The sequence below is a fragment of the Myiozetetes cayanensis genome, unplaced genomic scaffold, assembly GCF_022539395.1.
Source record: "Myiozetetes cayanensis isolate MyiCay16 unplaced genomic scaffold, myiCay2020 scf5-8, whole genome shotgun sequence".
Taxonomy (NCBI): domain Eukaryota; kingdom Metazoa; phylum Chordata; class Aves; order Passeriformes; family Tyrannidae; genus Myiozetetes; species Myiozetetes cayanensis.
In genome coordinates this window covers 105,211-132,118 of record NW_026087742.1, presented here as the reverse complement: position 1 = coordinate 132,118, position 26,908 = coordinate 105,211, and the positions used below count along the sequence as shown (strand labels likewise).

At 59.3% G+C, this 26,908-nt stretch overlaps 2 protein-coding genes across 12 annotated transcripts; one reads left to right on the top strand and one right to left on the bottom strand.

Annotated features, from left to right (window-relative positions):
• The first annotated feature begins 936 nt into the window (after positions 1-936).
• Positions 937-22,234, top strand: NUMA1 (nuclear mitotic apparatus protein 1). Of its 3 annotated transcripts, none has more exons than XM_050331322.1 (26): positions 937-1,058; positions 4,070-4,142; positions 5,080-5,168; positions 6,824-6,903; positions 7,633-7,715; positions 7,804-7,884; positions 8,166-8,250; positions 8,913-9,042; positions 10,072-10,229; positions 10,980-11,097; positions 12,213-12,330; positions 12,684-12,824; positions 13,164-13,286; positions 13,748-16,033; positions 16,713-16,754; positions 17,994-18,062; positions 18,184-18,273; positions 18,354-18,572; positions 18,661-18,806; positions 18,918-19,155; positions 19,908-20,181; positions 20,299-20,435; positions 20,549-20,770; positions 21,166-21,276; positions 21,374-21,541; positions 21,720-22,234. In XM_050331322.1, the coding sequence occupies exons 2-26, from the start codon at positions 4,101-4,103 to the stop codon at positions 21,753-21,755; spliced, it is 5,286 nt and encodes a 1,761-aa protein (XP_050187279.1). In that variant the 5' UTR covers positions 937-1,058; positions 4,070-4,100; the 3' UTR covers positions 21,756-22,234. The 3 variants fall into 3 exon arrangements, with proteins under 3 accessions (XP_050187279.1, XP_050187280.1, XP_050187278.1); XM_050331323.1 differs by lacking the exon at positions 937-1,058 and adding an exon at positions 1,304-1,384; XM_050331321.1 differs by lacking the exon at positions 937-1,058 and adding an exon at positions 1,864-2,015.
• A 207-nt stretch (positions 22,235-22,441) lies between these two features.
• On the bottom strand, positions 22,442-26,858 carry XNDC1N (XRCC1 N-terminal domain containing 1, N-terminal like). 9 transcript variants are annotated; one of them, XM_050331325.1, is made up of 11 exons: positions 26,628-26,858; positions 25,956-26,062; positions 25,527-25,740; positions 25,282-25,437; positions 24,714-24,871; positions 24,444-24,520; positions 24,130-24,314; positions 23,432-23,513; positions 23,141-23,280; positions 22,718-22,879; positions 22,442-22,640 (listed from the first exon to the last, which is right to left on the bottom strand). In XM_050331325.1, exons 2-11 carry the CDS (start codon positions 25,998-26,000, stop codon positions 22,477-22,479), a joined length of 1,383 nt encoding a protein of 460 aa, XP_050187282.1. In that variant the 5' UTR covers positions 26,001-26,062; positions 26,628-26,858; the 3' UTR covers positions 22,442-22,476. The 9 variants fall into 9 exon arrangements, 8 of the variants coding, with proteins under 8 accessions (XP_050187282.1, XP_050187284.1, XP_050187286.1 ...); XM_050331327.1 differs by having other exon boundaries at positions 24,714-24,868; XM_050331329.1 differs by having other exon boundaries at positions 25,527-25,665.
• Positions 26,859-26,908: the final 50 nt, after the last annotated feature.

Here is a 26,908-nt window from a genome sequence, read left to right as displayed (position 1 = left end):
AGGTTCATCTGCCGGGGCCAAGCGAGCTTGGACGGTGGCAGTGAGGTCCTTAGGACGTAGGTGGGTTGCCTTTAAGGGCTAAAAAAAAGAGCCCCACCTGCCCGGGAGTGGCCCTGACCGGGAATCGAACCCGGGTCTCGGCGGTGACAGCGCCGCGCCTTTACCACTGGACCACCAGGGGCTCCTGTTAACAAAAACACTACTCCAGCAGGAAAAGTAGGTTTCCAAGGCTGTTTACAAACAGATGCTTGTTAGACACCTGTTAGATCCTGGGAACCGGCTATTCCTGAGAAACTGAAGAGAGGCTTAGCCCAGGTGCCGTTCATTAAGGCTGAGACTTAACTAGCATTTCTCAGATCATAGTGTGGCCTGGATGGTGGTGGTGAGGCACTACTGCAATCCACACAATGACCAAAGTCAACTTTTCTGGGCCTCTGCAAGATGATGTAGAGCTGTGAGCACAGGGACGAGCCCAGGAACCCCCCCAAGCAAGGTAAGATCCTGCTAGTGGGTTAGGGCATGGTTGGGGGCTGGTGAGGACCCCTGCCCAGCTGGCACTGCAGGGCAGAGTTGGATGCCTGCACGTGACACATCCCCAGAGCCCCGCAAGTGTCCCCTGACACACCGTGGGCTTCCACATACTCCTTGCCCTGCCTGTGGTCCCACACACTCCCCTCCACGGGCACCCCAAGGCCCCTCGTGTGTCCCCACTTCGGAGCGGGGGCCTGAGACCCACACCCCCACGGCTGTAAGTGTGTCACCATACCTTCACGGGAGCCTCTTCCCTACCCCCCCACACGTGGCCCGTGTTTCCCGCAGCCCCACGTGGGTCCATGTCCCGCCGCCGGACCCCGCGATTCGCGCTCCGCCCGCGCACGTGACGCGCCCCGTCGGGCGGCGGCCAATGGGGGGCGGCGGCCAATGGGGAGGGGCGGCCAATGGGGAGGGGCGGGGGTAAACACTGCCGTTCGAACGAGGCGGCGGATTCAGTCCCCATCCCGACCCCGACGGCTCCGGACGCGGCCCCGGACACAGCCCCGGCCCTGGCGGCGGACACGGTAAGGGGGGTGGTTACCGCTGGTTCCGTGGCAGCAGGCGGAGGCTGTGCCAGGCGCGCCCCGCCGGCCGGGAGTCCCGCGGCTTCCACAGCCTCCGCCTCCGGCCGAGCTCAGCGGAGGCCCCCTCCCTAAGGACGGGGGGACCCGGACGGAGCGCGGGGTTTCAGGCTGGTGTGTTTTCGAATGCCCGGCTCTTGGCATTCGGCGGTCGCGTCCCCCGCGGGTTTCTCTGCTGCCCCAAGCGCCGGTTAGAAAGAACCTTCTCCTTGTGCCGTTCCTGTGCCGTGTTCAGGGTAGCCCCATCTTGCAGCTCCCAGCTTCCTCAGGTAACCCGGGCGCTGCGGGGATGGCTCCTGAGGGTCTCCGAATCGGCAGCGAGGGGTGAGCGTCGGCCCCCGCCACCTCCAACTGGGGACCCGGCGGGCCCGGCTCCCGCTGAATCCGTAGCCGCAGGGTGTGTGCGTATCGGGGGCAATTTTTCAGGGGCCAGCTGGGATGTGACTCTATCCTGGTTAGCGGGAGACGTAGCGCCAGGGGCCCTTCCCTCCTGAGCCCCCGGCTTTCTGTGAGCTGCTCTGGGGCCCGGAGCAGGTCTGCGCCGGCCCCTCCGGCTCTCTATCACCCAGGGTCCGGGCAGCGTGACGGCAGTGAGTACATCCATGGCCGCGGTCGGTCGGTTCCCCTTCCCCACGGCCGGGGCCGGACGGTTCCCGCTGCCCGTGTCCGCTCCCGCGTCGCCGGAGCTGCGTGTGCCGTGCGCCTTTAACGAGCGCGGCCTCGGCGCGGTGACGTGGGGTGGCCCCGGGCCAGGAAGGGGAACCGCCGCCTGCCAGCCCCGCCGAAGAGAAGCTCAACAACTTTTCTTTTGTGCGTGGCCGCTGGCTCCGCGGCCCTCCCTGGCTGCCAGCGCTCATGGCAGATTAACCCCAGCGCGCCGACGGCGGCCGCGCGCCCCCGGTAAGGCCCCAACAAAGACTTTATCCCTCTTCCTTGTTTGTTTTCCACGGGGCTGGCGAGGAGGAGGGGGAGGGAGGCGCGGCGCAGCTCAGCTCAGCTCGCCGTCTCCCAGCTCCGCCGCCTCTCCGCACCGTGCGGCTCCCGCCCGGCTGCCCAGGAGCCCCCGGCGTGCGGGTGGCGGGGCCGGGTCGGCGCCGCCGCCATCCGGGCGCGGGTGCGCGGCCGTTCCCCCCACCCCGCCGCCGTCTCCTGGGCCCGGCCCCGCGCAGGGTCTGCCGCGGGCCGCTCAGCCTGCCCGGGCGAGCTGCTGGGTGCTTCCTGCAGCCGGAGCCCCGGCCTGGGGCAGGCGGGGGGCTGCCTGCGCGTCCCCCGGCCGGGCTGGCGCGGCGGGGTCCGCGGGGCGCGGGCTTGCGTAACGCGGCGCTGTGACCAGAGCGGCAGAGGACAGTGCCGCCCTCCCGCCGCCCCGCGCTGAGCCCTCCTCGGGGCGCTCACGGCGCTGCTCTCCAGCCACTGCCCGCCTGCCGTCACGAGTGGCACGTCCTCACTCAGGGTCATGGCGTTGTCTCTGATGCTCAGCGTGGCTAGTGCCACCGATGACGAGCCAGCGGACAGCCCTGCCCGTCCAGATCTCACGCCAAGCACCGGGATGTCTTTTACTGGGCTCCAGTAAAACCCATCTCGGCTCTGGCAGAGCATGGCCCTCTCCGGTGGGAGGCTGCATCCAGGGCTGCATGTGTACTTTGCCCACTGTCTTCGGGTGGATTTTTGGGGAGAGGTCCTGGCTGTGCCCCCAGATGGAGGGACTATGGTGCAAGAAGCTGTGCTTTAGCCAGATTGGAAGAAGGACCTGTCCTGCCGATGACCCATGCTTTCCAGCTGGGCTGATGGCAGTGGGAGCTCTGGGGGCCCCAGAGCCACCATGACTGGTGCCCATGCTGTGCTGGGCACTCCCAGCAGTGGCGACAGATCCAGGCCCGTCATAGTGGAGGTGTCCAGGTGCAATACAGGGCAAGGAGCCCCCCTCCCCATCTGGGTGATTTTTTTGGCTCACAGGAGTTCCCTTCCCAGGAAAATTAGCAGAGTGGCGCCAGGGACGGGCAGTGCAGAGGCAAAGGTCACTGTGAAGGGGACCTGGCAGTGATCCCATATCCTCGGGATGGCGGGGCAGCTTTTCCCTGCTCCCACCCAGTGCAGCGATGCCCGGGGAGCTCCCCGTGCCCTCAGCAGGTTGTTTTCCTTTTACTGGCAGCAGTGAGAAGGGGAGCTGGCAGTGCTCCAACAGCTTGGCTACTGCTTTGCTGGGCTTATTTGGGCCCAGGTGACCTTTGCCAGTAGCTTCCAGCCGCAGTGGCTGTGTCCCGGCCAGGGGGCAGAGGGCAGCCTTCTGCCCTCTGAAGGTCCCAGCAGCTGGAGTGGTGGCAGTTGGGGCAAGAGAGCCCCTGTTCTTGGGCTGCTGGCATTTGGGTGGCCACACAGCGGGGAGGAAGCCAGAGCAGGTGTGCGCAGTGGCATAGTGGGAGCTCAGTCCCCTCCTGGTGGACAGGGCCAGATTTTGGTGCTTTGGACCACACCGTCATTCCCTAAAAGCTGCTGCTTGTGTTTTCTGGAGGGAGGTGAGTTTTCCTGGGATGCTGATGGTGCCAGCAGAGATGCTGATGCTCAGCTGTGACCAGCAGCAGGGAGAACACTGCCAGGCCCTGTGCCAGGAGCTCACTAGGACTTTAAATTTCTCTTAAAAGAATTGTTAGTGGCATATGGGGCCGACAGGGAGGGAAGGAGGCACTCCTGGAGGACAAGGAGCCTGAGCGGCGGTTTTCCGTTGACCCCTTATCAGGGGAGTGTAGGAGTGGACATGGCTGCTCTGGGCAGTGCTGCTCCCTGCTCTGCTCCTGTGGAAAGCAGGGGGTTACTCCCCCACAGCCAGCCAGGCTCAGCGGCACGTCCTCCCTTAACGGACATGAATGCCTGGTGCTGGGTGCAAATCATATAGAAATGTAATTGCTATGTTTTACATTTCTTTTCTTCCCCACCCCCTGTGCTGCTGTTTTTAGGTCTGGGCAGTGACCTGGCAGACTGGCCAAGATGTCTCTTCACAGTGAGAGAGCTGCGGCTCTCCTTGCCTGGGTAAGCCTTCCTCTCCTCTACCACAGCCTGCTCCGTAGGTGGGACGTGCTGCACTGGCAGCTCCTCTGGGGCACAGTGCTGGTGCTGGTCACAGGAGGGATTGTGGCTGGGGCAGCTGGGCAGGTGGGTGTTTGCAGGAGAAGCCTTGCTCTCTCTTCCTGTTGGGTAACCAGAAATGCCGGAATGGCTTGGTCTGGTCATGGAAACTGCCTGGGAGCTGGAGCTGAGCCTGGAGCAGGCAGCAGCTGGACTGCAGAGGGGTTGCTGGATCTGCCTTGCAAAGCAGTGCTGTGACCTAGCAAAGATTCTCAAAATGGTTTGAGTTGGAAAGGATCTTAAAGACCATCTTGTTCCAACATCCTGCCATGGGCAGGGGCACCTTCCACTAGACCAGGTTGCTCCAAACCCTGTCCACCATGGCCTTGAAGACTTCTAGGGATGGAGCAGCCTTAGCTTCTCTGAGCAACCTGTAACCAGGGTCTCCTCACCCTCACAGCCATCAGTTCCTTCCCAATATCCCATCTAACCCTGCCCTTTGGCAGTGGGAAGCCATTCCCCCTTGTCCTGTCACAACTGACCTTTTTCCAAAGTCCCTCTCCAGCTCTTCGGAGCCCATTTAGGCACTGGAAGGGGCTCTAAGGTATCCCCAGAGCCTTCTCTTCTCTAGGCTGAACACCCCCAGCTCTCTCAGCCTATGTCCACAAGAGAGGTGTTCCAGCAGTGTGATAAATGAGTCCCATGCTAGCCTGCCCTGCTGTGGAGCCATGGGGATCACATTCATCCACTCCCTGGGCTGGGCAGGAGTGGTTCGAAGGGCTGGATTTGCTCTCACACCCAGACCTGTCTTGCTGTCCACTGCCAGGACTGGGAGGCGATAGGTGGCACAACATGATGTGGTGTTGGCTTCTGCCTTCTGACCATCTCACCCCATTTCTAGGTGAACAGCACAAAGGTTTGTCCTGATCCCCTCCATGATCTGTCCCAGCTCCAGGACTGTAAAGTCTTCATCATGATTATCCACAAAATGTGAGTACAGGGAGCTCTACCAAACCACCCAGGTGGTGCTGGGCTGCCTCCTGGAGCCATGGCCTTGGCCTTCAGGAGCTGAGGAGGTCTCTCCTTGGGCAGGGTGGGAGTAGAGGTCCTGGGGTATTTATTCCTCCTCTGGCATATCTGATGCTGGGATCTGTCTCCTCTGTGCCGCTGCACAAACGGGGTCTGTCTGCAGAGCCCTGGGCAGAGCTGTTGGGCCCCACAGAGCTGCCCAGGGAGGATTTGGATCAGAGTTCCTGTCATTTGAGACTTGTTATCACATCTGCACTGACATCTGGACTCACTTCTGGCGTTGAAGAAAAAAGCTGAGCGGTGCTGCCAGTGGTGCAGGGAGATTATTCATTTCTATTGATGCTGCTCGGGTGAGGGAACAGCTCAGCAAGTTTTCCTGGGCAGCAGCCTTGGAATCCTGAGGAATTCTTGTATCTGAAAAGCAGCATATAGAATGACAGTTCCTGCCCCACAAAGTGCTCCCTGTTCTCTGCAGATGTCAGGCTGCTGCTGATTATGGTGAAGGCAGGGTGGAGCCTGTTTGCTTTGTCCTGGGACCTGAGTTGCCCAGAAGGGATGAGAGGAATGCCTCCCTCAGGAATTGTGTTCGTTGCCTGGGAGCAAGGGCAACTAAAACCTACAGGCCATAATGGGCATCAGAAGTGGGACTGAGCCTGGTAGTTAAGGAGCTGGTGAAGCAAATTGAGAGGGTGTGAGGCTGCCATGCATTGCTTTCAAACCCTTCCGGTGGGAGGCTTGTTGGGAGCTTGTCTGCTATAATTACCTCCTGCAAGGGGCAACGAGAGCCTGCTTGGAGAAGGGTGGGGAGAGCCTGTGGTGGGTGGGGAGGAAGGAGCTGCCTCCACCGTGGATATGTTTAGTCGGACCTGGTTAGTCTCCTGGGTCTGTGCTCGAATTCGGATTAGCCAGTATCACCTGTGGTGTGTGCTTGCTAAACAGGCCTGGCCGTAGCTTGATAAGTGGGGTGGCAGCGGGGCAGCCACCGTGGCAGCTGGCTGAGTTGTCAAGCTCCCGGTGGCACCAGGGGATGGGCTGGGAAATCTGTCAGGAGGAGTAAATCCTCGTGGCAGCCCCTTCCCTGGGCCAGGTCCCTGTTTTTGGCACCCTGGGGAGTAACTGACAGTACCAAAGCAGTGCTAGTCAGGCATGGCTAGTGTGAGTTTTGTGCACCCTGTTTCTGAACTGGAGTTGGATTCGATGATCCTCGTGGGTCCCTTCCAATATTCTGCGAGTTGGCAGCTGCTGAGGAAGAGTGGAGCCTCAAATAAGAGCAAGAGGAAGCTTCAGCCTCCCCAGAATCCAGCAAGCGGCTCCACGCGTGCCCCTCAGCCCCGGTTGGGGGCTGCCCCCAGCTCGCCATGCGGCGCTGGATGCCGGGGCTGGCAAGCAGAGGAGGAGCGGCGCGGGGGGGCCTGTCTGCCCAGCTCCGGCTGCTCACCCAGCGCAGCCATGTTTGTCAGGGCTCCCGAGCGCGCCGCAGCAGCCCTGGCGCGGGGGCGGAGGGCGCAGCAGCGCCCCAGAGCCAGCCCCCTCGCTCAGCAAACCCCGTTGCGCAAAACTCACCCTCGGTTTAATCCCTCGGGAAAAGAGTTAACGCAACCCCTGCGCTCTTCCAGCCACAGGAGCAAGGAGGGAGAGTCTCTGCTGGAACAGCCGCTGCCGGAAAGGATCTCCTTCATCCTTGGCTTCCTGCAGAGTAAGAGCCTGTGCTGTGGGAAGCTACTACCCCCGCTTGGTGCCCCTGACCCCTGCGGGGGTCTGGTCTGCTGTCTGCAGCTTCCCCCTCCCCAAAGTGACCCTGCAGTGCATCAGCAGCTTCGCAAGGTGCCAGCAGCTTTCCCGCAGCAGTCTGCGGGAAGGAAAGCTTCCTAATGGGAAACTTTCAGATGGCAATCCTTGGCAGAGCCTGGGTTCAGTGCAAAGGAGGTCCTGAGTGTGAAAGGCAGGGGGCCATAGGGTGCTCAGGGTGTGCCGCTTTGGGGCAGTTTTCTTACCTGTGTGCCTGGCCTCAAGCTGTTCAAATCCCACTGGAAAACCTTTATCCAGGAATCTGGGGCGGGGGAATTGGAAGTATCTCACACTTTTGGTCAGCCTTTTTTGGAGGGGAGACACCATAACCCACCTCATATCCCATGCTCCAGAGGTGGGACTCTGCTGGTGGTGGGGGAGAGATGCCAAGGTGGGGGGGCTGGGATTTAGGGTGGAGTTCCAGGGAGGGTAATAAAAGCTGGTCAGAGTTAACGGCCAAGGCTGAACACTGGGATCTCATCTCCGGAGCCCAGCTTGCCCTTGGCCCCTTCTCCTTGGGGATGCATCACAGTGCCCTCCCACCCGTGAGTGCCACCTCAGGGGATGGCCACGTGCCACAGGCAGGCAGCATGCCCAGCAACTCCTGCGTGACTGGGAATCTTGCTTCATATTACAGAGCACTGCAGGCACAAATCAGCTATAGAGAACCTGGTCTCTGCACAGAAACTGGTGGATGGAGAGGAACTGACTCTGGCCAAGGTAACCGTGTAGCATGCTTTAGTCCTGGCTGGCACCAATGTGCTGATGACTGGTGTGGGGTCAGTGACATTTTACTTGCCTTGCTCAGGTGGCTGTGCTGCTCCTGTATCTCACCTCTATAAGCTGCAAGAGTCCTGGTGACTGGAGTGAGTTTGACTACAAGACCCAGGTAATCCCTTTGGGGTTCCCTCCCTTGAGGTGCAGCAGGAAGCAGTGGTGCCTTTCAGGAAGTGCTCTGAGACCTGCCCTCCTATTCTGGGTACCTTTAAAAGACAGTGTGGAGTGGGTACTGCAGTGCTCACAGGTGTTTTTGGTCTGTCAAAGGCTTGTGGCAGCAAGTGTGGGCACCAGCATGGGTAGGCAAGGGAACTACCTGCTGCCCCAAGCTTGCTGCAGTTGCTGCCTGTGAGCTGCAGCAGAGCTGCTGACCCTGTGGCTCCTCTGACACAGGTTGAGCTGGCATCAATCCTCAGATTTGTGCTGGATAATGAGGAGAGCCTGAATGAGAACCTAGAGCCATTTCTGCTGAGGAAAGGTGAGTACTGGGCCCTGGCTGCCCATGCTGTGGCACACACAGGCCAAACCTTGTGCAGGCAGGGTGGGCATTGTGTGTTTTTCTCCTCACTGGCACACCGGCATCTTACGAGCAGCAGGTGTCTGCTGTGGTGATGTCCGAGTGGCAGCTTGGAGTGGGACAGAACCAGACCATAATCTTTAAGATATTGCAGTGCTGGCATCTTCTTGTACAGCTCCCACACCAGCAGCACCTAGCTGTCAGGGATCATGCTTCTCAAGAGCATAAAGACATTGCAATTCTTGCCCTGTTTGTGCTGCTGTAGCTGCCCAGGCGTAAAGGGAGCAGCATCACCCAGATCCCCTCATGTATGAAATGGTCCCCTGTGGACTCCTCTTTAAGAGTAGGGCTGCCTTAGACCTACTGGGCCCTTCCTGCTCAGCAGTACCCCAGCCTTTCCCTGGAGGAGCAAAGCGGGTGGCATGCCCATAACCTCGTGGGAGCAGAGTGCTGGGACAGGACTGTGGAGCAGGTGGGATGGGGAGTTAGGGAAGGTTTATGGCTTCCTCAGCTGGACTGCTCCATCCCTGCTGGAATTTTTGGTTTCTGTGCCCCTGGGATTTCAGCTACTCAGCCCTTCAGATTTTAAAGATCATGACCTGCTTCTCCCATTTTATTTCCAGCACCACCATCCTCATCCGGCACGTCCAGCAGCTGCTTCGAGGAGCACTCCCCGCCACATTCCTTCCCACACAAGCAGGAGGTGCGTTTCCTGGAGCTGCAGAGGATTGCCTCCTTCCCCAGCACCAACAGGTATGTCCCCCACCTCTTGGCTGCCAGGGGGAGTGAGGAGAGGGGGGTGGGGAATGGATGGGGCGGTTTCTGGGACCCAAAGGTGTAGTCAGTCTGCACGCTGACTCCACAGAATATCTCATTCTGCCGTGGTGCTGTCCCGCTGCACACCACTCAGGCATGATGTAGGGAGGGATGGATGATTGGGGGTGAGCTGGGATTCTAATTAGCTCCTTTTAGAATCACAGAATCATTAAGGTTGGAAAAGCCCTCTGAGGCAGTCGAGTCCAACTTGGCACTGCCAAGGCCACCACCAAACTATGCCTCAAGCGACACATCGACACATCTGTTATATCCCTCCAGGGATGGGGATTCCCACACTGCCCTGGTCAGCTGTGCCAGGGCTGGACAACCCTTTCAGGAAAGAAATTTTCACAATATCCAACCTAAACTTCCCGTGATGCAACTTGAGGCCGTTTCCTCGTCCTGTTCCTTTTTCCTTGGGAGCAGAACCTGACCTCCCCCTGGCTTCCCCCTCCTGTCAGGGAGTTGCAGAGAGCAAAAAGGTCCCCCTGAGCCTCCTTTTCTCCAGGCTGAGCCCCCCAGGTCCCTCAGCTGCTCTTGGTGCTCCAGACCCTTCCCTAGCTCTGTTGTCCTTCCCTGGACACTCATTACCCTAGTATCTTTCTTGTTATGAGGGGCCCAAATCTGAACCCAGGGTTCAAGGTGCCTCACCAGTGCCCAGCACAGGAGGATGATCACTGCCCTGACACTGCTGGGTCACGCTATGGGTGACAGAAGCCAAGATGCCCTGGGCCTTTTAGGCCCCCATGGCATACTGGCAGTGGTTTTTACCCAGCACTTGGAAGTTGTCATTCGTGCAGTCAGGAGGGGGAGCATGGCCTTTCTGCCCAGGTGATGTGGCATCAAAGTCATTGCTGTGAACCTGCCCCTGAGACTGGGCAACTAGAGCAGGTCTGGCTGTGTGGGGAGGGCCTGTGCCCTGTGCTGGCTCTGGGTGACTGAGCTCTGTGGTGTACCTCTCTGCAGCATGCTGCCCAGCCCTCCATCCTCGCCCATGGGGGACATCATGCAGACACCCCAGTTTCAGCTGCGACGGCTAAAGAAGCAGCTGGCTTTTGAGAGGGAGAACCGGGACGAGCTGGAGGTGGAGCTGGCAGAGAATCACAAGCTCATCATGGAGAAAGGTCAGTCGCTAGCGGGATGTCCTGTGGTGCAGGGAGAGGTGTGTGGGACTGAGACGTCCCCATGTGTAGGAGAATTAGAAACCTTTTGGGTTAAGGCAGGAGTAAAACAGCTGATGGGAATCTGAGGAGTCTCAAGGACTAAGTGTTTTGAGAACACGACAAGGACTGGACATCTGCAGGGATGAGAAAAACAGCACCTGCAGATGGGAGTCTGAGTTGAACCTGCCAGGAGGCATGTGAATAGAAGTGTTGTGGTTAGATTTAGAAGAAGAAGAATTTAGAAAATAAGATATGTTGACTAACCAATAATAATCGTGTGAACAGTGTGTGTGACCAATAATAGGTTAAGTAGTCAAATATGTAGTAGTTATTGAATTGTATATAAGTAAGTGTAATTTCCAATAAAAATGGAGCTTCCAAAACATCATATTGGTGTGTGTGAAGTTTCCACTGGGTCTCGCACGTGTTACATCCATGTTTCTCTGACTTGCTGTTCTGACCCCACCACAACTCTGCTCATGCATGGTCCATCCTGACAGGCCCCAAGTGAGACTCCAGGTTCCTTCTTTCCTCTTGTATTCCTTTATATATCCTGGGCAACAAAAGCCATGACTGAAGCAACACCTGTGCTGAGCAGCAGCCCTGGTGACCTGGCTCTTTTGTCTCCTGCTGCAAAGGGTTTCTGTGCAGAAATGCTGTTGGGAAGGTTTTGGGTGGTTGGTAACACCCTTTCTGCCTCTGTTTCCTCAGAGGCTCAGATCACCATGATGCAGCAGCGGATTGATCGCTTGACTAAGCTCACTGAGAAGCAAGCTGCAGATCAGCTGGAGCCCGAAGAAATGGAGGAATTGAGAGAGAAGAATGAGAGGTAATCCTCCAGGAACGTCTGCTCCCTCCTACTAGGCTGCACCTTGTTAGTCTCATGTCCCCAGACTCCATGCTGTCTGTCTCTTCCCTAGCAGTGCATGAAATGGGAGAAGGCAAACCTTCTTCTTGTTCCTCTGCAACTGTGCCCTGGGAGAAGACAGCAGGGACAGAATCAAAAAAGGGTTTTGATTGGAAGAGACATTAAAGCTCATTCAGTTGCACCCCCCTGCTGTGGGTGGGGACACCTTCCACTAGACCAGGTTGCTCCAAGCCTCATCCAACCTGTCTTTGAACACTTCAAGGGATGGGGCAGCCACAGCTTCTCTGGACAGCCTGTGCCAGTGCCACAGGGGCAGAATCTCCCTCTCGCCCTGCTGCCCACCCTGCTGGGGATCAGCCCAGGACACAGTTGTGCCAGCTGTCATGCTGTGCCTTTGCCCTCAGGGCAGTTATAGCCTGCAGCCCATTTTTATCACAGTGGGCGGGGAGCCAATCCCAAGCCACGCAACCTCTTCTGACAACCCACTCTTAACAAACCCTGCACGGGAACAGCTGTCCCTGTTGTGGGAAAAGGCTGTGCTGCCCATATAGGTCTTGCCTGCCCTGGGATAAGCTCTGCATCACTGAAAGCTTTCAGCATGATCCTGGAATTCCTGACCACAGCCCCTTCCTCAGCCCTTCAGTTTGATCCTATGAACTGGGCTTTCACACCCTTGAAATCAGCTGCCTCTCTGCATCCTGGTTTTTGCTCTGTCCCTGTGCAGCACTGTGTTTACTTGGGAAGGACGCCCAACCTGTGCTGCAAGTGCCATGTCTTTTTGTCCTTTCCTCACTTATTTCATTTTGGAGGGCGGTGGTTGAGTCCCACAGCTGCCTCTGCCCTCAATTTGGAGTGGTTGGGCTTCTGCAAAGCACAAACATCAGTTATCTCTACTCTGCTTTGCCTATGTTGGGACTCAGTTTTAAAGCTGGGTTGATTGGTAGAGTCACAGCAGGGCATAGAGATTCCTTGGAACCTTTGGTTTCCTTGGCAATATCCAGCAGCACCGATCCCTGGTGATGTCCTCACCTGCCTCAGGCGTGCACCCCGTCCTTTAACCGCCTCCTTTCCCACAGCCTGGTGAGGCGCCTGCACGAGACCTTCAGGCAGTGCCATGAGCTGAAGACTGAAAGGGCCCAGATGGACCGAAAAATCAACCAGCTTTCTGAGGAGAATGGCGATCTTTCCTTCAAGGTACGGGGCGCTGTGTGCTCTCTGTGTCCCCACAGCCCAGACGGTTGTGGTTGGACCCTCGGGGAGGATTTGGTGGCAGTGCAGACGCTGGGATGTTTATGGTTCTGCCACTGGCTTATGTGACTTTTGACTCAATGACCAAGCCTGCTTTGGGCTCCAGATCCTGATTCCAAGGGGAACTGTGGTGGGGGAATGGCGACTGGGTGGAGGTTGCTGCATGGGGTGAGCACCTGGGACCTGAGGTGCCCGTGTATGCTGCAGCTCCCCCACTTGGGAGTGGGGAGTGGGCAGAGTGCTGGGCAGTGAGGGCACGCTCTGACCCTCCTCTGGACTGGGGGGATTTTTCTTGGCAGCTGCGGGCGGTCTCCAGCCACTTGTTCCAGCTGCAGGAAGCCCAGAATAAGCTCTCAGAGGACTACGACACTGCCCTGGCAGAGTCTCAGAAAAAGCAGGGACAGCTGACGAATGAGCTGCATGCTGCCCTGCAGGACAAGGTGAGGGGGCCCCGGGAGTGGTGGGTGCCCCCCTGCAGCCCCACCTTGCCCATCTTGGCTGGGGGACATGTGCCAACTGCAGGCAGGGTGGAGTGGCTGGGAGCCTGTTACCCATCCGTGCCAGCACATGAGGAGGAGCTGTGTAATTGCCAGCTCCTGTGGGAAGCTTCTCCCTGTTCCTGGGAAGGGTGCACTGTGGTGGGAGAGGCTGCTGTCCTTACAGTGGGGAGAGACAAAGCTGCAGGAAGAGCACTGTGTTGGTAACAGCTGAGTGACTGCACCTCTCCTTGCTTGGCTCTCCTGCCTCCGTTGTGCTCAGTCCCATGTCTCTGTCCCCAGAAATCTTCGGAAGAGAAAATCGAGATTCTCCAGGGAAAGATTTCTCTGCTAGAAGACCAGCTGGCCAAGCTGGAGGAGTGTAGCAGCCAGGAGAGGGGAGAAGTTATGGGGGACATTTTGAAGGTACACTGGGGCTCTTTGCAGTGAGGGCTTGAATGGAAACCTCCAGCTGGAGAGAGCAGGGGATGCTGGGGTTGCATGGCAAAGCCACATGTGGCAGAGCTGGCTGCTCTCTGCTGCTGGGGGCTGTGGGGCTGAGCACTCTGGGAGAGCCCCTTTTGGGCTGAATTTGCGAATACTGCTCCAAAGCACCTGCTGGCTCCCCCAGCCTCTCATAGCATGGCTCTGTTGTAAAGGGAGTGGCTCCTGCACAGTGAGAAAAGGTGCTTGGTTCCAGGGGGCATAGTGGCACAAGGTTAAGGGGAAAACAGGTGGGGTGCGCTGGGAATGCTGGGAGGGAAGATAGACACTGGGCAGCTCCCAATGGGATGCAGCATTTGGGTCTCTGGTGAGCATGTTGGCTGCAGCTTGAGTAACACCTTGGGGGGGTGCATGTTTTATCCTCCCCCTCTTCTCTCTGCCAGCTGGAGGAGCTGAAACAGGAGGTGTCCAGATTTACTACCAAAGTAGCAGAGCTCGAGGCCACGGTCTTGCGGCTGGAGGAGGAGAAGCAGCTGCAGGAGGCAGCCCTGCAGTCCGAACGCGGCCGCTTTGAGGAGGAGAAGCAGAAGCTGAGGAGCCTTGTCACTAGCCTCCAGAGCTCCCTCCCTGAGAGCCACCGGGCCCAAGAGAGGCTGGAGCAGGACCTGCAGCCACAGGATGCTGAGGGGCAGGCTGGGCAGCTGGCTGCCCTCAGGGTCCAGCATGAACAGACCCTGCAGGAAAGGGACTCTGCCCTGCAGCAGCTTCAGCAGCTGCAAGAGGCCAATGCATCCCAGAGCAGCCAGCTGCAGGCCATAGGTGCCAGCCAGGCCACCTTGGCCGAGGAGAAGGCTGCACTGAGCCACAAGGTCAGCAAGCTGGAAGCCCAGATCCTGGAGCTGAGTGCTCAGCAGCAGCAGGGAGCGGCAGCAGAGGCACTGAAAGCCCAAGTGCGGGAGCTCGAAGCTAGGCTAAAGGAGAGCCAGCAGAGGCTGGCTGAGAGGGAGAAGCTGGCCCGGGAAAACAGCCGTCTGCAGGAGCAGCTGCTCTTCCTGGAGGAGTCCCTGCGGAACACTGAGGGCATCCTGGAGGATGAGAAGAGGCGGGCGGCTGACTCCTTGGAGGGCAACCTGGCCAGGATTGCTGAGCTGGAGGCAGAGAGACAGCAGCTGGTGCAGAGCCAGGAGCAGGTTCCACAGGAGCGGGGTGAAGAGCTGACTGCGCACCAGGTGCTGGAGGAGAGCCGGGAGAAGCCAATGGGAGCCTCTCCTGCTTCCCGAGGGGAGGATAGAGAGCGCATGCGGCTGGAGGAGGAGATCCGGGCGCTGAGCCAAGAGCACGGCCAGGTCTGCCAGCAGCTGCAGGCCGAGCAGGAGAAGGTGGCTGCACTGAAGGCCCAGGCAGAGCACCTGGCTGCAGAGCAACAGGAGCGCCTGACCGCCCTCCAGGCTGACCTGTCCAGTGCGCAGGCATGGGTGAAGGAGAAGGAGAGCGAGGAGCAGAAGCTGAGAGCTGAGGTCTCCTCCCTGCAGGAGAAGATGGCCGTGGCAGAGCAAACTGCAGCCCAGCGCATGGCCGGGCTGGAGGCGGATGCCCGTAGAGCTACTGAGGCGCTGGAGGGGGTCTCCCAGCAGCTCTCCCAGGAGAAGCTCAAAGCCAAGGAGCTGGAAGGCACCATGGAGCGGCTGCGGAGCACAGAGAAGGAGCTGGTGTCCCTTCGCTCTGCCATGCAGGAGAAGGAGAGCTGGAAGGAGCAAGTGTCTCAGTGTGTCCAGGAGATGGAGAGGAAGAACAGCCTGATCGCCAGCCTGGAGCATGAGGTCTCCATCCTCCATCGGCAGGTGACGGAGAAGGAGGGGGAGAGCAAGGAGCTGAAGCGCCTGATCCTGGCTGAGTCAGAGAAGAGCAAGAAGCTGGAGGAGAGGCTGCGGGTGCTGCAGACAGAGATGGCCACTGCTGCCTCCCGTGCGGCTGAGAGGTGCTCGCTGATGAAGGTGGAGGTGCAGCGCTGCCAGGAGGAAATGGAGAAGCAGCGAATGACCATCGAGGCCCTGAAGAGGGACCGCCATTGCCAGAGCGAGCGGGAGGATGAGCTGCGGCAGGAAGCAAAGGTCTGCCAGGACAAGTGCCAGCAGAAGGAGCAGCTCCTGGCCGCCCTGCAGCAGGAGCTCGACAGTGCCCAGGCACTCGCTGGGGAGCTGCCGGCACTGAAGCACCTTTGCCAGCAGCTCCAGGCCGAGCGTGCCTCCCTGGAAAGCCAGCACCGCCAGGAGCTGGAGCAGAGGATGAAAGCCACGGATGCGCTGCAGGCTGAGCTGGCACAGGCCAAACAGGAGGCAGCCGAGGTGCTGTCACTGCGGGAGCGGTCGTCAGAGCAGGACCGGGCCATTCAGCAGCTGCGGGGTGAGGCGGCGAAGGCAACGGCACAGCTGGCAGGGCTGCAACAGGCCAATGCTCGTCTGGCCGAGGAGAACCAGGGGCTCAGCGAGAGCCAGAGCCAGGGGCAGCAGCAGCTTGAGGTAGAACTGGACCAGGCCAGGGAGCAGCACATGCAGGAGCTGGAGCAGCTGCGGGCAGCATCTGAGGAGCTGGTGACCATCAGCAGGAAGGAGGCTGAGGAGGCAGCACAGAAGCTGGAGAAGATGAGTAAAGAGTATGAGAGCAGCAAAGCTGCAGCACTGGAGGAGAGGAAGAAGATGCTGGAAGAGAGACAGAGACTGACAGCTCAGGTAGGGGTTCTGCTCCCAGCAGGTGGGTTGTGGGCAAGGGAGTCCTCCTGGAAAAGGGGTGTGTTCGGTCTTCTGCTCACCCCTGCATCCACAGCCTGCTCAGCCTGGGGACTGGGGGGCTGGGACGAGCTCTCACATGTGAAAGGGACTGTCACACTGAGGTGCTGGAGTGTTTCCAGAGAAGAGCAATGGAGCTATGGAAGAGTCTGGAGCACAAGACTGAGGAGTGGCTGAGAGAGCTGGGAGGGCTCAGCCTGGAGAAAAGTAGGCTCAGGAAGGACCTTCTCACTCTACAAGTCCCTCAAAGGAGGGTGGAGCTAAGTGGGGTCAGGCTCTGCTCCCAGATAATAAGTGACATGACAAGAGGAAATGGTCTCCAGTTGTGTCAGGGAAGGATATTCAGGTGGGTTATTAGGAAAAATTCCTTCTCTGACAGGGTTGTCCATCTTTGGCACAGGGTGCCCAGGGCAGTGGGGGAGTCCCCACACCTGGAGGGATATAATAAATGTTATGAATGTAGCACTTCGGGACAGTTTGGTGGTGGCCTTGACACTGCTGGGGGAATGGTTGGACTTGATTGCCTCAGAGGGCTTTTTCAACCTAAACGATTCCATGATTCTATGAAAAGCAGCCTGACGTGTGCCAGCCATATGCTCATTTCTACCTTTTGTGCCCTCAGGTGGAACAGCTGGAGGTATTTCAGAAAGACCAAGCTAAGCAGGTAACACATGGCAGGTGCTGGCTGCTCAAATGGTGACAGTGCACAGCCTTCCTTGCTGCCGCTTCCTGCTGGAGCCGCCCTCTCCTCTCGTGAACCGTTTGCAGTGGGGACCCAGCCATAGGCCAATTGGCTTGAGGTCTCTGGGCACCTACACCCCTGGGAAGTAGGAACTGGGGTCCCAACCTGCCACCTGCCTGTTCACGGTGGTGCCCACGACTTGGCATGGCTTCTCATGAGCTCCAAGGCGGCACACACAGTGAGTGGCTGCCAGGGGCATCCAGGGCTCCTCGATGCAGGACCATCACTCCTGTGATGCCTTGTCCTCAGACAGAGGGATTTGGAGGCAGCTGCGAAACCACATTCTTCTCCGCATCCCTTTTTCCCCCCTCCCTTTAACTGAGGTTCAGCTTCTTGTCCAGATGATAGGAACAGCTGTGCTGCTAGACAGCATGGTCCAGAGGTGGCCAGAGATAGGAGGCATTCCAGTAGCATCAATCTTGGACATGGTGGGAGTTAACACTTGAGAAATAATGCTGGAAAAGCCCTGTTTCCTTGTCTAGTCCCAGCCTCAGTTGCCCAGAAACTCTGTAGAGGCCTTGTGGCTGTGACTGGAGGGCTAGGGGCTCCTCAGGCAACCCCTGGAGCAGGGAGAGCATGTCTAGGCCAAGACTCACAGCAACCTGTGCTAGGAGTGCTGGATAACCTGTGGAACTCCAGGTTGCACGTGCCCAGGTAGAAGATTTATGAACCTCCCATCCATGCTGGGGGGGCTCCCGCTGTGGCCAGAGGCCTAGACCGGGTCCCTTGGCACTTCCACGGTGTCCTATCCCACAGCTGCCAACTCTCCCCTCTCGAACCCTTGGAGGTGGGATTCTTCTTCCCTAGACTGGGCATGGGCTTCCCTTGAACTGTGTGGCTTGGGGTTTGGCACCTGACAACAAATAGTTGGTAGTGGAGATGGCTGCGGGGGCACTGGGTACTGAAAAAGGCTTTGCTTCCAGCACAAGGCTGCTCCTTACACTTGGGCAACGCCAACCTCCTCCCTGTAAAGACTAACATGGGGTGGCTGTCACTTTGTAATGTCCTCTTGGTGGTGGGTGCTGCTGAACAGTGCCCCTGGGGCAGGAAACTTCCTCGTCCTGCCCTGGAGCTGGCCTGAGAGGAGAGATGTGTTCCTCCGTAGGAGGGATGTTGGAGTTTTGTGCCTGGAGCTGGTCTAACCAGGCTGTGTTCCTCCAGGTGGAGGAGCTGAATAAAAAGCTGACTCAGCATGAGAAGGCCACCTTGATCCAGCAGCAGAGAGCTAAGGTAAAGAGGAATCAAGAACCTGGGGGCTGAGATCTTGGGCAGCCTTGGAGCTGTTGGTGCTGCCCAGGGAGCTCACTCAGGGTATGGGGTGCCTCTGAGCCAGTCTCTTCTCTGCCTGCAGGCACTGGAAGAGGAGCTGCAGGAGAAGGTGGCAGAGCTGCAAGGGCAGCTCGCCCAGAAGGAGCGGGCGGCTGAGCACTACAAAGGGCAGGTATGCCAGGGGCTGGCACAGCCTCACTATCCCTGGCACCACTAGGAAGCTTGACAGGATTCCTCTCATTGACATCCTAGATGGAGAAGGCAAAAATTCACTACGATGCCAAGAAGCAGCAGAATCAGGACCTGGCAGAGAAACTGAAGGCCATGGAGCAGCTGCAGAAGGAGAACACGGAGCTCCGGAGCAAGTCAGACAGGCTGGCCAAGGAGCTACAGCAGAGCATCCTGCAGGCCAAGGAGTCGGAGCTGAGCTGCAGGAACCTTACCAGCCAGGTCCGCAGCCTGGAGGCTCAGGTAGGCACAGCACAGTGGGGCTTCACCCTCCTTCCCCTCCGCCACCTTGCTTAGAGGGTCCATCCATCCCTCTCTGCTTCCCACCCAGGTGGAGTTTGCTGAACAGCAGCTACAGGAGCTCAGCAAGTTCCAGATGAAGACCACCTCGCTAAAGGGCCTGGAGACTTGCCACCAGAACTTGGCAGACCAGAGCACCGACAGCCTCGATGAGGCACAGCCACTCAACTCTACCAGGTACCAACCCATCTGGCTGCCAGCACCCTAAAAACCTGCTGTCCTCTTGCTTGCTGTTTGCTGGTGGTTGGGTAAGCCTGTTAGTGCTACCCTCATCCCTCGTCTCTGCAGGCAGGCCAGCAGCTCAGAAGCTTCAGCAGTGCCACTGGACAGGGAAGAGTTGCTGGTGTCGCAGCGGCTGCCCCAGGAGATGGAGTCGCTGGAGAGCCTCTACTTTACCCCCATTGCCAGTGAGACAAGGTCCCAGCTGGAGAGCAGCACCGACTCCTTGGGCAACGTCTCACTCGAATCTGGGTGCAAGACCCACTCAGCCCAGCTCCGCACCACGATCAACATCACCGTGACAAACGTGAGCAGGGGGGCCCGTACAGGCTGGGGAATGGAGGGGTGGGGAGCAGCACTGCAGGGGGACTTGGGGTGCTGGGAAGTGAATAGCTGGACATGGCCTGACAATGTGCACTGGCAGAATAAAATCCAACCTTGTTCTGGGCTGATTCCCAGCAGCATGAGCAGCAGCACAAGGTGGGAATTCTGCCCCCTCTGCTTGGCTCTGGTGAGACCCCCCTGTAGTGCTGCCTTCAGCTCTGGGGTCCCAACATCAGGAGGACATTGAGTTGCTGAAGTGAGTCCAGAGGAGGCCGTGAGATGCTCAGAGGGCTGAAACAGCTCTGCTATGGAGACAGGCTGAGAGAGCTGGGGGTGTTCAACCTGGAGAAGAGATGGCTCTGAGGAGAACTGAGAGTCCCTTCCAGTGCTTAAAGGAGCTCTAAAGAGCTAGAGAGGGACTTGGGACAAGGGCCTAGAATGACAGGAGAAGGGGGAACGGCTTCAAACTGACAGAGGACACTGCTAGATTGGATATTGGGAGGAAATTCTTTCCTGTGAGGGTGGGGAGGCCCTGCCACACGTTGCCAAGAGAAGCTGTGTCTGCCACAACCCTGGAAGTGTCCAAGGCCAGATTGGATGGGGCTTGGAGCAACATGTTCAGTGGAAGGTGTCCCTGCCCTTGGCAGGGGTTTGGAACCAGATGAGATTTAAGGTTCCTTCCAGCCTAAACCCATCTGTGATTGACTCCCTGATCTCTGGATTTTTCTCTCTCAGAAACAGGCCAAGTCCAAAGAACTGGACTGCGTCAACGTCTCCTTCTACAGCATCCCACCAGCTCAGTCCCCAAGTGCTTCCCCTGCCAAGAGACAGCTGCGCTCAACTGCTTCCACCTACTCCCTCACCAGCTTCCCCTCACAGGAAACTCTAGGCAAGCCGGAAACTTCCTGCCCGGAGACCTCTGGCAATTCAGTGCTGCTGGGCCTCCCCGGGTACCACCATGTCACTCGAAGATCCATGCGTTCGCAGGGGACCAAGAGCTCCAGCCTCGGTGTGTGTGGGCAGGGTGGGCACCTGGGCTGCTGGCTGTGGGGTTCTGCCTGGTTTGGGGAGTGGGGTCACTTCTTACCTGGGACCCCCCTTTCAGCCTTCCCTGTTTTGCATTTAGGTCAGAACACCTTCTACCTGGGCACGTGCCAGGAGGAGCCGGAGCAGCCTGGTGACTGGAACCGCGTTGCAGAGCTGCAGCGGCGGAACCAGGCCTGCCCCCCGCACCTAAAGACCTCCTACCCCCTGGAGAGCGGGGTACGGGGGGGGGAAAACGGAGGGTGGAAGGCCCCTTCCCCAGAAGTGGGGTTTGGGAGTGGGTCTGGGGATGGACAGTGCCCCTGGGCAACATCTCTATGCCCCCTCCCCAGCCCTCCACCTCCTCGGGAACCATCACGGAGGAGGAGATGAAGATGGGGGACCCTGAGGAGACCTTGCAACGTACCAGCATGCAGGCCTCAGAGATCATGCCCCCCAGCAGCGGAGAGGGCACCTCATGCAGCACCCTGGGCCAAGCCTCTGCTGGCATCACTACCCGGCAGCAGAGGAAGCGCCTCTATGATGAGACCCACCAGAGCCCGGACACCCCCCAGGTGAGCCCAGCCCAGCCCCCCAGTGCAGCATCCTGCTGGGGGCCAGGGGACACAGGCTTGGGGTCAGCTGCAGGTGTTCTCCAGGTTTTGAGGGGGTTGCTGCAGTTCTGTGGGTGGCATGCCAGTGCTCCTATGCTCTCAGTGCCCCCACTACTCCTGTTGCCCAGTGCTCCAAATGCTCTCAGTATTCCCAGATGCTCCCAGTGCTCCAAATGTTCCCAGTGATCCTGGCTTCCAGTGCCCTGTGTTCCCAGCATCCAGTGTTGTGTACAGTGTTCAGATGCTCCCAAGGCCGCTCTGTCCCCTCCCTGCAGCCCCTCAGTTCCTTCAGTGCTGCCAGCTCCCCAGCAGGGTGACCCCTGGATGATGGTCCCAGCTGGTCCCCTCTTTTCTAGTCCAAGAAGCGAACCACCTGCTTCCCACAGCCCCAGACCACCCAGGACAGCAGTGAGCAGCATAGCTCCCAAGTCGGTCAACAGAGAGAAGAGCCGGCCTCCACCAAGCGGGTGAGTGAGCTCCATAGGGAAAAGGAGGGGTTGGGACAGACCTCCCTGTCTTGTCCTGAGCTGAGCTGAGCTGATGGTCCTGCCCTCTCCCCTGCAGGGTAAGAGGCGCCAGTCGATGGCATTTGCCATCCTCAACACCCCCCGGACGCTGGGGAACCGCCTCCTGCGCCGGGTAGCTGCCCGGAAGAGCACTCCAAAGAACACCGCCAGTGGCAGCACCCGGCGCTCGTCCCGCATCGCCACTGCCAAGTCCTCCAAGGGCAAGGTAGGCACTGCCCATACCCCCAGGTGGCCTTCTGAGCACATGCTCTCCCCAGTGCCCCCAGCCCCTGCCCTGGGCTCATGCCATGGCAGCAACAGGTCCCAACATGGGCATGGCCACTGCCAGGGTCCTGGTGACACTCAGCAGTCACTAACGTCCCTTCTCTGTCTCTCCCTTTCAGGACAGTCGCCAATCGCTCGAGGATAAAAAATCCTGAGGTTTCCCCTTGTGTTACTGGCTCTGCCCTGGCCCCCTACCTGCACCCCCTCGCCTCTCCCTGTCCCCCCAATGCTGCAAGCACATCCCCAGGGCCCAGCAGCACTGAGGGAAGACAGATTGGGCCACCTGTGTGATGCTGCCCTGCACGTCCCACTGACAACCATGGGGCTGCCCTGAGCACGGCAGGGCGTCCATGCCCTTCCTGCACCCATTGTCACCCTTAACCCTCCTGGGACCCAAGGCAAGTGAGGACTGGAAACACCCATGGGTGCAGGGGCTGGTACCAGTCTGGGGCTGGAGGGTCTGAACCCTCCTCAGGGATATCCCGCAGCCCCAGTGACAGGGACAGAGGTAAAACATAGTGTCCCCTTAACCCTCCCCGACTCCCCCACCTGCCCCTGCCCTCCTGCAGCTCCCAGGGAATCCAAGGCAACAATTTAAATGTTTCTACTCGTAAATAAACTATTTTTCTTCTGCTTTAGGGGTCCTGGCTTCCTCCTCCCATGGGCCACAGTTCTGGATCTCCAAGTGAGGCTTGAGGGGAGGAAAACCATGACCTCCTCCTTGTCCCCTCACTGTCCCCACCAGCTGCACAGCATGCCCCAAGGCACAGTGCTCACCCACGGAACCTGCTGTGGCACTGGGCAGTCACAGGGCATTTCTCTCTCTCTTTCCTCTCTCTCCTTTAATTTATTCTTCTCCGGCAGCAACTCCTGCCATTACAGTGTTTCAGGCCCCTTAAACTCCCCCCAAACCCTGCCAAGGGGCTGGAAGCACCTTCTCCATCCATCCCACCAGCCTTGCCACAAACGTCCTGGGGCTGCTGTGTCTCTGCCCCTTGCTCCTTGCACCACAGCTGGGTCCAGCATTGTGGGTTCAGCCCCTGGGGGGTGGTGACACAGGGTTTGTCCCCAGCTTTACTGTCTTACTGCAGGCGGTGGGATGAGGACAGTGTCTCACCACAGGTGCTGGCATGCTGCTCCACCTCTGCCATGCTGAAAGGCAGCTCGCAAATGGGGCAGGACACCCAGGTGTCAGGGGACAAGGAGGGCCAGGCTGCAGTGTGGTCTTCTTCCCCGCAGTGGGAGGCATGTGTGGGGAGCACATCCAGGAGGAAGCACCCTGTGGAAAAGAGAGGTGATGTGGTTGTCAGAGGCTCACTAGTGTTGGGATGACCCGGGGTTTGGGCTGACACCCTCCCTGAGGCTTCTTATGGCAGAGATACACGGGGTTGCACTGTGATGTCCCTCCGCTGCCTGTCACCAAGCTGGTGCCAGGGCACCAGCAGGAGGGAGGTGTCCCAGCTATGGAACCGCCATTGCTATCCCCATTTGTTGCTTGGTGTCCCCTCGCCACCAGAGGACACCCCTCCCATGCACCTACCTGAGCAGATGGGACAGACACCCATCTCCCTGTCACTGCTGGTCTGTCCCGTGTCACTCCTCCTGGCCTGTCTCTCTTGGGAGCCATGGGTTTGGGCTCTTCTTCTGACCATTTGTGGCCTTGAGGCAGTAGCTGGAGCCCTGCAGAGGGGTCACGTGCTGAAGGCACGCCGTGCCACATTCTTGTCAACCCAAAGGAGTGAAGGGCTGGACCCAGAACTCTCTGGGATTGGGAGTGGTAAGCCACCAGAGAGGGCAAGGGCAGGAGGAAAACGGTGACCTGAGGGATTACCTGCCAGCAAGGCTGGGAGCATGTTGCTTGTCTGGCTGCTTGCAGGTGCTTGGGGGGGCTGTGGGTATGTTCAGTGCAGAGCCTGGGAAACAGCAAGTGGGCAGGAACCATGGAGACACAGGATGGTTTGGGTTGGAAGAGACCTTAAAGCTCACGTTGTACCAACTCCCTGCCACGGGCAGGGACACCTTCCACTAGAACAGGTTGCTCCAAGACCCATCTAACCTGGCCTTAAATATTTCCAGGGATTAGGCAGCCATAGCTTCTCTGGGCAACCTATGCCAGGGCCTCCCCACTCTCACAGGGAAGAATTTCTTCTCAATATCCCATTTAACCCTGCCCTCTGTCAGTGTGAAGGCATTCCCCCTTCTAGGCCCTTGTCCAAAGTCCAGCTCTTTAGAGCCCCTTTAAGCACTGGAAGGGGCTCTCAGTTCTCCTCAGAGCCATCCCTTCTCCAGGTTGAACACCCCCAGCTCTTTCAGACTGTCTCTGTAACAGAGGTGCTCCAGACCTTGGAACACCTCTGTGGCCCCCTCTGGACTCATTCCAGCAACTCCATGTCCTTCTGATGTTGGGGGCCCCAGAGCTGGAGGCTGCCTTGAAGAGGCAGAGCAGAGCAGAGGGGCAGAACACCCACCTTGCACCCAGTTGCCCACAGTGGTGGGGATGCAGCCCAGGACACAGTTGTACAGGCTCACCTACTGGCGCCATGGGACCGCCCAGGTCCTTGGCTGGCAGCTCTGGGTCACCCCCTGGCCTCAGTGCCCGACTCCGCACTGCTGACAGCACCATCCGGGCCGAGCGGCTGAGGTAGGCTGGGCTCCCAGCACCCCCTTCCAGCTGCCACAGGCGGCTCCTCAGCTGCTCCTCTGCACTGGACCTCCTGGGGACAGGGAGAATCAGCCCTGCAGGAGGGGTCAGCCAGGGCTCTGGGCTCTGAGGCAGAACCTCAAGGGGCTCCAGGCCCTGCTGCACAGGGAGAGGATGGGATGGGTCAGGCCAGGCTACTTACAAGTGTGGTTTGGGAAAAAACATCTGGTGGAAGTCAGGGTTGGAGCACCAGGGGCTGTCTGAGGGCTCAGCATCCTCCTGTGGGACAAGGGGATGCCCCAGGCAATCAAGCAGGAACCTTCTGCCCACCATCTTCGCACAGCCCCCGGTTCAGCCCAGCGAGCATCTTCCTGTGCTCTGTCTGGGGCACACGTGGCACCCATGGAGGAGCTGCTCCATCCCCACAGCCTTCCCATGGAGAGCAGTACACAGAGCTGTGAGAGGCACCTACCAGGCCCAGGGGTGGCTGGGGGGGCCCAGGCTCATGCTCTTGTGGTGTGCGCAGGCGGATGAAGGAGAGCCCGAAGTGGCTGCACGGACTGAAGGGCTGGCTGCAGGTGAGCCGCAGGCGGTCCCAGTGCTGCCCCACCGCCGGCACCGGGAAGTCTGCTGTGGGGGAGAGCAGCCGGGGTGGAGGGGACGCAGCAGGGACCACTGTCCTGGCACTGCTCCCATCTCTGCTTGTCACCCTGTGACCATGACACCCAGGAAACAGCAACAACTGGGAGATTACGGGCACAAGAAAGGCTGGGGTAGGGGAGCAGAGCTGGTACGACTTTCCCAAGGACAACCGTGACCCCTGGTCTACCTGTCCCCTTCTGCCCCCCCCCCACCAGCCGTATCCTAGCACCAGCCCCCCATCCTGCCCTTTTGCCAACCCCTAGCCAAGCCCCATCCCTTTGCCAGCCCCCCATCCTCCTCCCCAACCAGTTCCCCATCCCCTTGCCAGCACGCCCAGCCAGCCCACCACCAGGGCCACAGCTCTTCCCTGTGTCTTTCTCCTTCGGATCGATCTTTACCTTCCTTAAACATCCGAACCCCGCAGCGATTCCGGCCCAGCTTCGAGTCATCTGGTGTCATCAGCGTGACAGTGGGCACCAAGGTGACATAGGGCTGGTCACGCGGCCATGAGGAACGTCCCACCTCGATCTGCAGGAAGGCGCAGCCACAGTTCCCTGGGGAACAGTGGGAAGCACAGGGGGTTCAGAGCTGCTGAGCCCATTGGGGGCACAGCCCTGCCTCCTGCACAGGGACGGGGACATACCGATGTCCACATAGCCAATGGGACTGGCTCTTTCCAGCTGCAGCTCCACACTCAGCCACCTGCTGCGGTCCTGGGGGCAGCCCAGCCAGGGCCGGACACTGCCCTCACTCAGCAGGTTCTCCGCCGGGTACTTGGGGTCCTGCATGCACAGCAGGGACATGGCATGGCACATGGCTCCCTCCCTGAATGCCTTCCCCTCCGGCTCCAGCTCACTCTGGACACAGGGGAGAAACAGGGAATCCCCTGGTAACCCAAGGAACAACATCCCGCTTTGAGAATTGCCTGGAATTCCTGCCCTGCAGCCCTATTTAGTGCCCTTCAGCCTAACAAGGAAAGCTGCTGCTGCACCCTGTCACACTCCCACCTGCCTCTTTAGAGAACCCAACAGCTCAGGGAGAAACAGCCCCCCTGGAGGAAATCCCCGGGTACCTGGGAGGAGAATGACACCACGTAGCTGATTTTAACTGGAGCCATTCAGGATCCTCTAGAGTGGATGTCCTGCTAGGACACAGATTCTCCTCAGATCCCTCCAGTGCCTAGTGGGGAAAAAGGACAGGTCTGTGATGGGCTCGGGTGTCTCCCACCTCTGGCACTATTCAGCAGCTCCCAGCCTCAGCCCACAAGCCCTCAGCAGTTCCAGTGCACTCCAGTCCCATCTCACTGCCTCAGTGCCCCCCAGACCTGCCCCACCACCCCTTAGCCTTCTTTGCCACAGCAGTAACCCCTACATCTGACTCACAACCCCCCATCCCCGTTCAGCCACTTCTGTGCTCGCTGCTCACCCATCACAACCCCCCCCCAGCCCCGGATGCCACCCACATCTAGCCCACAAGCCCCAGCCCCGTTCTGTCACTCCAGTACCCCTCAATCCTTCCCCACAGCTCCCTTCAGCCCCTCCAGTTCCACCCTCCGTGTTCTCAGACCCACAAACAACGCCCCCAGAGCAATTAATCGCAGTGCCACCCCCACCCCTCCCACTCCTCCACCACGACCCCTCTCACAGCCCCATCAAACCTCGGCTGTGCCTCGCAGCCCCCCCCGCCATCCCCCCGCGGCAGTGCCCCCGCAGCCCAACGTCCCCGGGCACCTCAATGCACCGACCCCAAAGCCACCGCCCGAATCTCCCGCCCGAACCGCACGGCCCCGACTCCGCCTCCTCGCCGTCCCCTGCCTGGCCCGGCCGCGGGGCCTGACGGGGCTCGTAGTGTGCGGGCGGCGCAGGGCCCCGAGCGGGCAGCGTTACGGGGCGGCCCGGAGCAGTGAGGCGGCGGAGCGGCCCGGGGACACCGAGCCCGGGGGCCTATGAAGGGCAGGCAGGCCCCGGCAGGCACGGCTTCCCCGCGCCCGGCACGAGTCCCGCCCCTCCCCGCTCCCGATTGGCC